At 41.9% G+C, this 11,878-nt stretch overlaps 1 protein-coding gene across 1 annotated transcript in view; it reads left to right on the forward strand.

The window, feature by feature from the left end:
• MPPED2 (metallophosphoesterase domain containing 2) overlaps positions 1–11,542 on the forward strand; it is a 170,735-nt gene extending 159,193 nt beyond the window's left edge. Inside the window, exons 5-7 of the mRNA XM_088017816.1 lie at positions 3,814–3,929; positions 7,498–7,611; positions 10,239–11,542. Of these exons, the coding sequence (XP_087873942.1) occupies positions 3,814–3,929; positions 7,498–7,611; positions 10,239–10,357 (349 nt within the window). The 3' untranslated portion in view covers positions 10,358–11,542. The remainder of the gene's footprint in view (positions 1–3,813; positions 3,930–7,497; positions 7,612–10,238) is intronic.
• The last annotated feature ends 336 nt before the right edge of the window (positions 11,543–11,878 follow it).

The following is an 11,878-nucleotide window of genomic DNA, read 5'->3' on the forward strand; positions in this document are numbered from 1 at the left end:
GACTGTATGGAGCAGCCCTGTTTTTACTCTATAAGTGTGAGAGTAAAACCAACATTGGGCTAGAAGGTTTTAGTTCAGCCTTGTGCAAGGGAAAAACAGAGGCTTTGGAGCTAGCAGATCCGTGTTGGAATCTGGGCTCCACTACTTAACCAATCCTGGGAATATTGACAAGTTACTTGATATCACTGATTTTCAGGCTTTTTATCTAAAAATAGAGCTGGCAGTACTCAAGGATTGTTAATATAATAATTCAAGGATTGTTATGAGTAATTAAGTTTAATAGTCTATGTAAAACCTCTGTGTAAAGCATATCAGGGACGTGATAAATGTTCCTTTTCTTATAATTTAAATCCTGTCTCACTCTCATACACATACATACAAGTTTGAGTCAAAATGAAAGCCAGATATTTTTAAAGTTTACCCTTAACTTGGAAACTTCTGGATTTTGTCACAAGCTTAACATTAACCAAATGAAATTTGGGGTATCCAAAGACACAATGGGCTTGTCTTGTGCTTGCAAAGCACTTATAAAACTGAGCACTTCCTGGGGTACTAGGGCTGTGGGCTTCCCGAGAAGACCCTGTGAGAGAAAATTAGAAAGACTGAAAATTGAAGTCTTGTTCCTTTGACTCTGGAATCCCCTGGGATGACCTGGGGGTCCAGAGGCTGACTGCCCGCAGACAGACTCTAGCAGAGAAATCAGAGTACCAACTATTCATTGTATCAACTACTTGGGTGTGCTTGGGACTCTTTCAAGCCTTCTTTATTTGGCATTCAGACGGAAACCATAGGCCCAGAAGCTTGTTTTCGAAATCTAGGAAAACAGATGTTTTTGCTTGTGTCTCTCTCATGCCAAAAGGCTCACTGAGTTTTCACTCGGTTTCGAACTTGCCGTTTTTGTTTTTTTTTTCTTTTTACTTTTAAGACAGATCATGGGTCATGGTAAAATGAACGGGAAGGATGGGCATCCCAAACTGGGAAAGGTCTCTTTCAGACTCTAATGAAAATGTTTAAGAACCTGAAGATAGGAAGTCCTGGAAGATAAACGCAAGCGAGCTGGACTACTTGAGCACTGAAAGGGCCCACCTGGCATTACCCCCAGGCCTGAGATGTCTGTGCCTCCCTAGCAGCAAGCACTGCCTTTTCCTCTGAGGAAACCCAAAGCACAGCATCTAGCTGAGCAAGGCAGTGTGGCTGCCAAGAGCTGTGCTAATTGATTGCACGTGTGCTTCGTGAGACCCCGCACCACTCACAGCCCCTGGAGGGTGGAGCCAGCCGGCTCAGACCTGTTAGGGACTGTATTAGTGTCCTGTTCGTTGCTGTAACAAATCACCCCAAGTTTAAGGTCAGCATGATGAGCTCCTGAACTCCATCATCAGCATCCTTAATTCCTTTTGTCAGGTAGGGTAATATATCCACAGGTTCCAGGGATCAGGACATGGACATCTGTGGGGTGGGAGTGGGGGTAGACATTGTTGCCTACCATAAGTACAGAGATCATTTTTACACTAAATACAACAATTTTATGTATTAGGACTCTTTCACTTGTGGAAACAGAACCTAACTCAAGTTAATAAAAAGAAAAATATTTTATTAGCTTATATACTTGGAAGGAAATGTGTGATTGGCTTTAGGCACAGCTGGATCCATAATGTCCAACAAGATCATCTGGGTACACTTGTTTCTTTGCTTGGCTTTTTTCTTTTCTTTTCTTTTTTTTTTTGTAATGGTTTGACCCTCAAGCACAGGCTGTCAGCATGGTGGCTGAGACAAAGCTCCCAGGCAATTCCAAGCCTACACAAGGATCCCAGGATCCCAGAGAGGAACCCATGGCCTCTTTTTCAGTAGCACCAGCAAAAGCCTGAGGACGACTCCCAGCCTGGTCATATGTACATCCCTAGACCAGTCTCTGTTCAGGGAGATCCTAGAGCAGCAACGAGTCAGCCTTAGCGCAGCACATGTACGGAGATGGGGAGGGAGAGGTTCTCCAAAGAAAATTCAGATGCCATTACCAAAAGAAGGGTGAAGGAGCTGGGCAGGCAGAAACCATGGGTGTCCACTCCACCATCTCATTGCTGGATTTCAGAACCATGCACCTGATCCCAGTTCAGAGCTCATTTGGCTTCAAGCAACAAGACACTTAAACTTAAAAGAGTACAGGCTCACCCAGAGCAAGTAGGAAGTTAATTCAAGTACTGTGTAAGAAGAGGAGTTGTGTGATGGCTAAGAGGATGGGTTTTGGAATCAGATTGTTGGGGTTGATATCCAGTTTATTGGTTGTATTTACTTGAGTTCTCTGTGCCTCGGTTTCCTCATCTGTAAAATAGAGTTAATACTAGTAGCTACCTCATGAGCTCGTTGTGTAATTTAAATGCGTTAATACAAATAAAGTGTTTAGAATAGTTCCTTGACACAGAGTAAGCCCTCAACAATTAATAGCTTTGAAAGTTATTATTGTTATTGTAAGTAAGCCCCTGAGGATGGCTTAGGAACTTGGACAATAATTCTAGGAACCAGGTCAGATACTTTCTTGGTTTCACTTTTTTAGCTGGGGTCACACAGTCCGTTATCTCTGGAACTTTCTTTCAGGCGCCTCAGTGAGAACTGAGGTTCTCATTTGTGAGATCCTGTCCTTACCTATACATGCCCCCCACCAAATGAATGCAGGGTCAGTATTTCTGAGTTCTGAGTCTTGAGAGGGTCTGATAGTCTGGCCCATGATTGGCTTTAAGTAAGAGTGACCTCATTTGGTTAGCTGTGACTGACCAGGTTGCCTTGGACGCAGGGTCACCTTTCAGGAGGCATGGGAAGTTCAGCTTAGCCAGAAGATTGACCAGCTTGTCTTTTGCATGTATGCACTAGCAAATTGGAGTTTTTCTACAGAAGGGGGGGAAAGAGTCGTTTTCGGAAAATAGAGGTTATAGCTAGGTGTTCGGGAGAAGGACAGCGCTGGGGACTGCGTTGCTCTGATGTGATCTAGCCAGTAGTATTTGTAGAGAAAAATTGGTTATTCTCATGTTATTATAAATGGTAGAGGCACGTTCAGCTCCAATTAGAGGTGCTCACAGGATGGACCAAAACCTCATTCACTTCTCTGCATGAAGCAGTCAGTCTCAAAAACTCATTCCTGAAGCAGAAGTTTCTGAGAGGGTGGACTGCTTACCTTCCCCGCCAGGAGAGCAGATTCCAGAATAACCTCCCAGATCTTCCTTTTAATGACAGGAGGAGGCGCCTCCTCCTGATCTTTGTTCCCTGTCCCCCCTCTCACCAGTCAGAACCCCTATATTTTTTCAGCTTTCCCAGTCCAGGCTGTTCAGAACATCTCCCTGTACAGGGGTTCACGCTCTGCCTTCAGAGCACTTGCCTTTTCGCCTGGGACACTAGTAAGAATCCTTCTGGGGAAGCAGTGTCACAGTGATCGGGAGGAAGGAGTACTGATAGAATTTCTGAGCTCTGAGATACTGCAGGAAGGCTGGAAATGCTTTGGATTGGGACTAGGCATCTTAGGAAGCATGGAGATTTAGGGGAGAAGACAAAGCATTGTTAAAATTTTGATAGAGGTCAGCTGGAAAAGTCTCCACTGTAAAGACTCTTGTGCCCCTTTCTGGTTGAACAATTCGCCGGCTCCACACTTGCTTTCAAATGCCCTGGTTTTGAAGCAGTCAACAAAAAAGCATCCTGCTGCCAGGGCCAACCATCAAAAAGAGAAAAGAGAGCAACGCAAACCGTGTGGGGAATGTGCGAGAGAGAAATATTGTAGAGCGGAAACGCAGCTCTGCTGGCCTGATATCATGTGCATTATCTCCCCCAAAGGACCCCGTGGTTTAATGGATGGGGCTTTAACCTGCCCAGAGGTCAGTCTCTGCTGGACAAGTGGAACCTCATCCCTGAGGGCATTGACATACTCATGACCCACGGACCTCCTCTAGGTAAGTGAAGCAAAGGTTGTCCTTTTGTCATAAGAGATGCCTTTTTTCATAATAATAAAGGATAATAAATGCTTTGGGGATATAATCATTTTCCTTCAAAAAATAAAAAGTGAACACAAAAAGAAAAGTCAATGTCTTTAAAAGAAACCAGTACGATAATTCAACTCAGCCGTTCTGCTGGGCTTACAGGTGTTCTTGAAATTAAATTTTTTTATTTAGTTGAATCAGGGAAAATCAAATGAGTATGGAGCACCACAGTCTTTTGAGCTTGATCATTTATTTTAAGAACTGTACTCAGGAGTGAGGGAGGTGGAGTGGGGAATGGAAGGAAGACATAGACATAGACCTCCCAACCAGCGGGCTTGTGAAGGAATGAAATGATGGAAACTTTTGTTTAACGTAGCTCATTTGGGGTGTTTGGGTGGTGCAGTTGGTTAAGCATTTGGCTCTTGGTTTCGGCTCGGGTAGTGGGATTGAGCCCCCCATGGGGCTCCGTGCTCAGCATGGAGTCTGCTTGAGATTCTCTCTCCCTCTCCCTCTGCCCCCCTTCTCTTTCTCTCTCTCTCCCCCCCCCAAAGATAAGGTAAAGTAGCTCATTTTCCTTTTCCATAAAGATTTCCTAGGAAATCTTTAAAAGTTTAACACTTGAGCGGATTATACGAGCAAATAATCCTTTTTTTTTTAAAGCTAAGGTGTTAAGTAAGGATTTATGGTGAAAGTTACTTAAAAGATACTCATCCTACAGAATCCTTGAACCTACACCCAGTTTAGATCACCCACCAGTGTGCTTCAAAGCCACCTTTAGTTATGCAGATTATGGTCCAGAAGAAGATTCTTTGACTTACATAATTATCTTTTAATTATTCAAGAACTTGTTATCTCTTTGTGGCTCAGCCACAGAACATTTTTCAAATGCTCCTATCACCTTGGTCCCCATCTGTCTGGTATCTATTACGCCAGGACGCTTCCTGCCCAACAAGGGTGTCCTCAGGACATTCAGATACTTCACTTTAAGTAGGAGAGTTTTCTTTTTCTTCGATTGTGGTAAAAAACACATAACATGAAATCTGTGCTCTTACTAAATGTCCAAATGTACAGTACTAGCAAAGTTTGGTTTGGAAAAAGATAGAAAACACTTAATACAAAATAAATTATTTTCACAATTTTTCCCTGTGGTTTGGGGTTGTTGTCTGTATCACTTCCCTCCTCTGTCAACCTGAAAAATAAAAAAATCTAACACATGCCTCCTACTGTGAATTTACTCCTTGTAAATACTGTTTCCTCCAACGCACTTAGGACTGCTTCCTTTCCCTTACCAAGGCAGTGCTCTGTGTTTCACATAGAAACAGCTGAAGGGAGGACCGAGGTGTGAGTTACGGTGGTACGTTTTAACAATAGGGAGAAGCAGGAGAAGAGGAGCCAGCCTTGTTGCAGATAGGGAAATTGTCCAGATTTGCACAAGATCTAGCAATTCTTGACTTTTTCAATATTTCAGAATCACCATCCCCATGCTTTTTTCCCTATTTCATTCTGTCCCATCCCATCCCATCCCATGTTTTAAAAAGATTATACTTACCAACAACATGTATCATCCTTTTTTTATGATAAGATTTTATTTATTTATTTGACAGAGAGAGACACAGCGAGAGAGGGAACACAAGCAGGGGGAGTGGGAGAGGGAGAGGCAGGCTTCCCGCGGAGCAGGGAGCCCGATGCTGGGGCTTGATCCCAGGACCCTGGGATCATGACCTGAGCCGAAGGCAGACGCTTAACGACTGAGCCACCCAGGCGCCCCAACATGTATCATCCTTAATTAGTTAATTTCCCTATTTTGCAGTCATTAGAGACTAACTCCTGAACTGCTAGCTAAATATTCTGATCAGCCTGAGTTACCCAGCGAGACCTACGGAGAGAGCATCCCAGCCAACTTGATCCTTTCCCTGAGCAGCCTCTTCGGTACAGACATGATTCCCCTTAGGCTGTTTATTGTAAATAAGACTTGGATATTCTCAGCACAGAAACATCTGCATGACTGAAGTGTTATTTGGAACACAACTTTGAACAGAACAATTGATTCACAGTTTCATCAAGCCATTAATTTTGGTACAGAAGCCAGTGACAGTAGTTAATAGGTCTGAATTCTAGCCTCTGAAGAATTCAGACATCCCAGGAACTTTTCATAGGGAGGCTACCATCCATCTCTTTATAGCAAACATGGAATAATCCAGAGAGTGGCTGTGCATATAGCAAAGTGAGTTCTTCAAGGAGTTCCAAAATAAAAGGTCAGGCATGGTGAAGTTGAACCTTAATCAGTGCATTATTGGGGTTCTTGTGAAAATGCTGGATTGGGGTGTGGGATGGAGATTGGCCTTGAATTCTGTCCCGCTGAGAAGGAAAGCCGTCTCTCTATAAGACTTTACTATTATGGTAGAAGCAGGATGCCTTCTCAGGTTGATCATATATGAGTAAGATATTTTCCCCCTTTGAGAAGAACACATTCATGAGGGAATATGCCAATCACTGTGGATTAAGGATTTTTTCCTCTAATTAACAGTTTTGAAACCCCTGGTTGAATTTTTATAGGGCCCCCCTTTTTCGTCTGATGTTCTTTCCAGCCACTCCCCCTCCCACACCCCAGGTAACGTATTTTTACAGAGATGCTTTATTTTCGTTTCTACAGTTTTGCCAAACAAAGTGGAATAAGCTTGTCTGTCCATTTCTGCCCGATCATTTCTAAATAGTAGAAATCACCCAATGGAGCTATGGTTGGATTCCCACTGATGGCGATTTAGCTGTTAGTCCCACCTGCCTTCTTTACACCCATCCTGCTGAGGCAGATGGATTCCATTTCTGACCATAATCATTCAGATACCTGACTTGTGCTATAATTGATGTCAGTTTTTATGGATTTTCTGCATTAAGCATAGAAGTAAGTGGCTTTTACTTTAAAGGCAGTCAATTAGCCCCAGCTTACGGGATGCCACCACGAGGTCACGTTGTTGCCTATTGCTAGAGATGAGACTGCAGGAGGAGCTTCACATTTCCAAGCTTTGGTCAGCAGGAACCACCAAAGGTTAAGAGTTGAGGTACCTAAGGAGAGCCAGGTGTCTGGTGGCCAGTTTACAAACAGCCTCTCCTAAGCCTGTCTTCTCTGAGCCATCTTAGAAGTAAACTGCTATAAGAAAGATATAATAAAAAAGGAGAAAGTAACTGAATATTGAAAGAAAGAGATATTGCGGGACTGCCGGGAATAAATGTCATTAGGCCCATGAAGATTTGAAACCGGGGCTGCATAAATCAAATCCCTTACAGGAAAAAAAAAAAAAAAAATGTTAATTAACAGGAAGGAAAAAAAAATGGAAACCAAAAAAAAAAAAAAAATTCAAGAACCTAAAGAAGACAAAGTGACAAGTGAAAAGTTCCTTAAAAGCCATTGTGAGCTTTAATGGAGAGGCTAGGATTACAGATAATGTAATAAACCTTCTGTGAGTTATGGCTTCCTGAAAGTCTAAATGAAACCTTACCTGAAGAAGGAAAAGTAAGAGTATTGATTGCATTTTGCCCGTAGGCTTTCGAGACTGGGTTCCAAAGGAGCTTCAAAGAGTGGGCTGCGTGGAGCTTTTAAACACAGTCCAGAGGCGAGTTCGGCCCAAACTCCATGTATTTGGTGGAATCCATGAAGGTAAGACCAGACGAAAGGAGTTCACCAGATGTGTCATTAGCCATGATCTCATTCCAGAATGGGGACCTTGGCTACCCTGGGAATGACTGGAGCAACTTTTACCAGTGGTAGAACCCTTTTATAAAATGAAGGATTAGGAGAAACACCTGCCTGAAAAGCTGATACAGATTTTATACGGAGCTGCTCTCTTTTAAGCAGAGTGGAGAGAAAGAACCAGGTCTGGTTCACCTTCCGGAAAACCCAGCACTCCCCCGGGCAACTTCTGGAATCTCAGGGCTCTGACAAGGAATGTTTGCTAACCACCACTGTAGAGCAGCCCTGAGGTCAAAAAGGACAATTTTTTTTTTCTTTAAAATGGTTAGAAGAAGTGGCCTAGATATTAGACTAAATAACTTCCATGACCTCTTTCTACCTGTAAATACTGTTTCATATGGAATGCATATGAAGACCCAGGAAGACAAGGCATTCTCTGAAGCAAATAACTTGGGACACGCAGTGAAAGTTATAGAACAGAAGTGGCAGGAACCTGCACATTTGCAGGTAGTCGTTTCCTTACTAACCTCAGAAAACCATTTCAGACTTCTCAGAAATCATCAGCACTCTTAGGTCAGGCTGAGGCTAAAGAGAATGATTAAATCTCGCCTTAATGGGAACTGGTCCAGTTGCCTCTAGTTCTGCCTTTCATGGTAAGCTGGAGTCAAGTTCACAGAACCTGAAAGCCTCCCAGAAACTTTACGGTTCAAGGTTTTGTCTTTCCTTCCTTTTTTAAGCTAGGGTTTTTAGACAGATACAAAGCTGTCTTTCAGCAGGCCTTCGATTTTCTGGCCCTACTGGTCTCTCCCGGTTCCGAGGGTTTGTGCGCCAGGGGTGCCTTTACATAGGCAGCTGCCGTATTTTCTCCAGCTTCTGCTTTCAGCTTGTCCTCTGGAGTCATTTAGGAATCTGCAGGCGAGTTGTTTAGGCCTGTGTGTCTGATGAAGCAAAAAAACGGAGTGTGCTTTTCAAAGCCCACAAATCCATTGGCTTCCGGGTTAGGCAAGGAATTAAAAGCATATGCATTGAAAATCATCCTACTGATACCTAAGAAAATTCATCCTGTCCCAAGTGCAGGCGCCAGCCGAGCGCATGGAATGCAGGGGTGCAGCTTCCCAAGAGTGGGCATCATCCTACCCTGACTTTGAGCTGTAGTCTCAGAAAAGGGGGCACTTCTCTAAGGCATGATCCAGGATTGGTGGGAGGATGGGGGTTGGGAGTTCATGTCTAACTGACATTTCTGGGGACAGGTATCAGGCTTGAATTCCTGCAGCATGCCTATGAGTTTGTATTTCATCCGTGTTTTTTGTTTTTTGTTTTTTTAAATCATTAATTAGCTTTAAACTAGCCAGACAATTGGGGAATTCCACTGATGTCCCAAAATAATAAACTTGCTTAAAAGGCAGGAGATCATATTCAAATAAACTTGTCTCACTTTTATTCACTTAAGACAGCTGAAGAGGGCAGAGAGAGGGCAAATACCAACCTCTTGATGGAGAGAGATAACAAGACTTTATGACCCCAGAACTAAACAGTGCACATTTTAAATGCCTCTTTTCTTTTCTTAAGAGATTTTTCCATTGACCCTCATTAAGCTCTCCACAGGCTTACTTGGACAAATTTTAGTAAATGGAAAGAGGAAAAAAAAAAAAAGGAAAAAAACCCTGGTTATTTCTGTAAGTCCCGGTAATTTAATTTTTCACGTGCATATTTTTCTATTCCATAAGAGCCTGAGACCAACACAGAATTACAAACTTCAATGCAGAGACTCTAAGGTAGATATAAGGTATCCAGGGAAATGTGCAAACTTGCAAACAAGTTAAAATATTTCAACAAATTAAAAATTATAAAAGGGACATACGTACGAAAGACCCAGAAAAACTTCCTTAGCTTCTTCCTTCCAGTAGGTCACCAGAGATTTTATACTGCCATGTGGGAAGTCTTTTTGCTTGATCCTGTGGCGAGGTCTCTGCAAATCACTTGGATATTTGATTACTTGACTTACTTGAACGAAAGGGAACTCAGCACCAAAGCCACACAATTCGAGGGAGATAAGATCACTTACTGTTAACTTTCATTGAGGCAGTTTAGAGATTATCTCATAGATAAGGAACCTGAGCATCCACCCCTCCTGAATCCCAATGCAGTGCTCCTTCCCTCCTCACCTGTCCCAAAGCCCATCTGGGGTGTGGATGTGGGTACCCTGAGGAGTCTCTTACGTTACTCTTTCTGTTCCTAGAACTCAGTAATTAATGCAGGGCTTTGAAATGAAAATCATATTTTTAAGAGAGGGAAAAAATGTTTTTTCTTTATTCTCACTAGTAAAGAAATCACAGTCTTTCCCTGATAAATAGAATGCTTAAATAAGGAAAAAAGGAATCACTTTTCTTTGAAGTAGAGGATTCTCCCTTTAAAGAAAACAGAATGTAATTGGAAGGCAGCTTCTGAAAGCTGTTATCATCTGGGGAGGCTTCATTGAATCTCATCTCACTGCCCACTGGCAAAGATTTTTTAGTTTTCCTTGCCTGACAGCTCACCACTGAGTCACTGTCATTTGTATATATTACAGTAAGCATGACACTCTGTCTCCACAGGTTACGGCATTATGACCGACGGTTATACAACGTACATCAATGCCTCAACGTGTACAGTCAGCTTTCAACCGACCAACCCTCCAATTATATTTGACCTTCCAAACCCACAGGGTTCCTGAAGCTCTAAAAGCCCAATTGGAATGTGAGGGAAGGTCTATAAACTGCCATTTTTCTAATTATAAACTTACATTCTCTTACTTGTTTATTTCCAAATCCTGTGAGTTCTTTTTGTAAATTACTGGAACACAAATGACGCTAGAGGTTGTGCTTCTTCTTTATTATTTTTTTTTAATGGGGCGTCCATTCGAAATGAAAGGAGCATTGTGAATTTGTAAAATGACTTCCGTTTTCTCAAAGGCCACGCCATTGTAAATTGTTAGTATTCGCCAAAGGACAGCCAAGCTTTCTTTTTAAAAGGTGATGAAAGTCTTATTTTAATATGCTTTAAGCTGGAAGAAAAAGGAAAAAGAGAGAGAAACAGGTAGGTAGTGTTTTAAAAACCACCCAGATTTGCACAACTGTTTAAGAGTATTGTTTGAAGTATTTTATGTTTTGATGTTTTGTTGTTGTTGTTGTTTTCTTGGTAACCCTTCTTTTTTACAGACTTGGCCTGGATTTATAGCAATCTTTTCAGCAAAAGTAGGCGTGGAAAAGACTTCTCTTCACACTCTCACTCTAAAGAAAGCTGCGTCCAGGGAAGAAAATGGCCCTCGTTCAAAGGATGGCTTAGCTAGTGAGATCCATATTGTGGTTATACAAGGTCTCATTGTTTGTTTCTTTTAAATTATTTTAGCTTTAAAAATATGGAAATGGAATCTGTCAAGAGCAGGTATTTCATGCAGTTAAAAAAACAATTGAGCGTGCAGACTCCTTTTCAATATGGGTTTATATATATATAAATATTTTTTGTGTACTATGACTAAGTTAGGAGTTTAATATTGCCAAGGACAGTACAACTGCGAAGGAATGCTTTATAGCAGGGCATCAGAAGTCCGAAGGGGCTGACACATTTTCTCAGAACTCAAGGTCTCAAAGAGCTTGAGTTAAGTCTAGGTACAATTACAGGCATGTACAGACTTAAGTGGATGCAATGGAAGGTAACTAAAATGAGGCTTAGTCGTCCTTTATATTTAAATACCCTGAATTGTCTTCTTACTTCCTCTCCCTCCCCCCATTTTGCACTGTGTGTCGATGCAATCTTCGCTAGCACAAAATATTGTCGCTAATAGTCATTTCTGTTTTCCCATTGTAAATGCTGTTGAGCTTTATTCTATTTTATGTTATCTTGTTAATGAAATTTAGGAAAGCAGTTGTTTCTTTTAAATTTATTGTGATATTCTATATCTAGCGGCCTTTATATGCAAATAAAATTGCAAGATTTTTAAATCTGTCCTGTTTGGAGGGTTGGCTGGGAGGATGGTGGTTTTAGTCCTGGGGAAGGAGGGGATTTATTCATATGCAACATTAGTACTGCCTTCCAGAAGAATTAGAATAAGTGATTTTTTTTTCCTGATTTTCAATAAATTTTTATTACCCACTGTTCACAGGCTGGCAGATGGATCGATAAGGCACTCAGTCTACTCTTTCCTTCCATCACACTGTCATCTATCTTGCCGTGGGTTTCAGAGGGTGAATATTTC

Source organism: Eumetopias jubatus, unplaced genomic scaffold (genome assembly GCF_037043125.1).
Source record: "Eumetopias jubatus isolate StellerSeaLion01/CBP00866 unplaced genomic scaffold, mEumJub1_p1.0 scaffold_13, whole genome shotgun sequence".
NCBI classification, from domain to species: domain Eukaryota; kingdom Metazoa; phylum Chordata; class Mammalia; order Carnivora; family Otariidae; genus Eumetopias; species Eumetopias jubatus.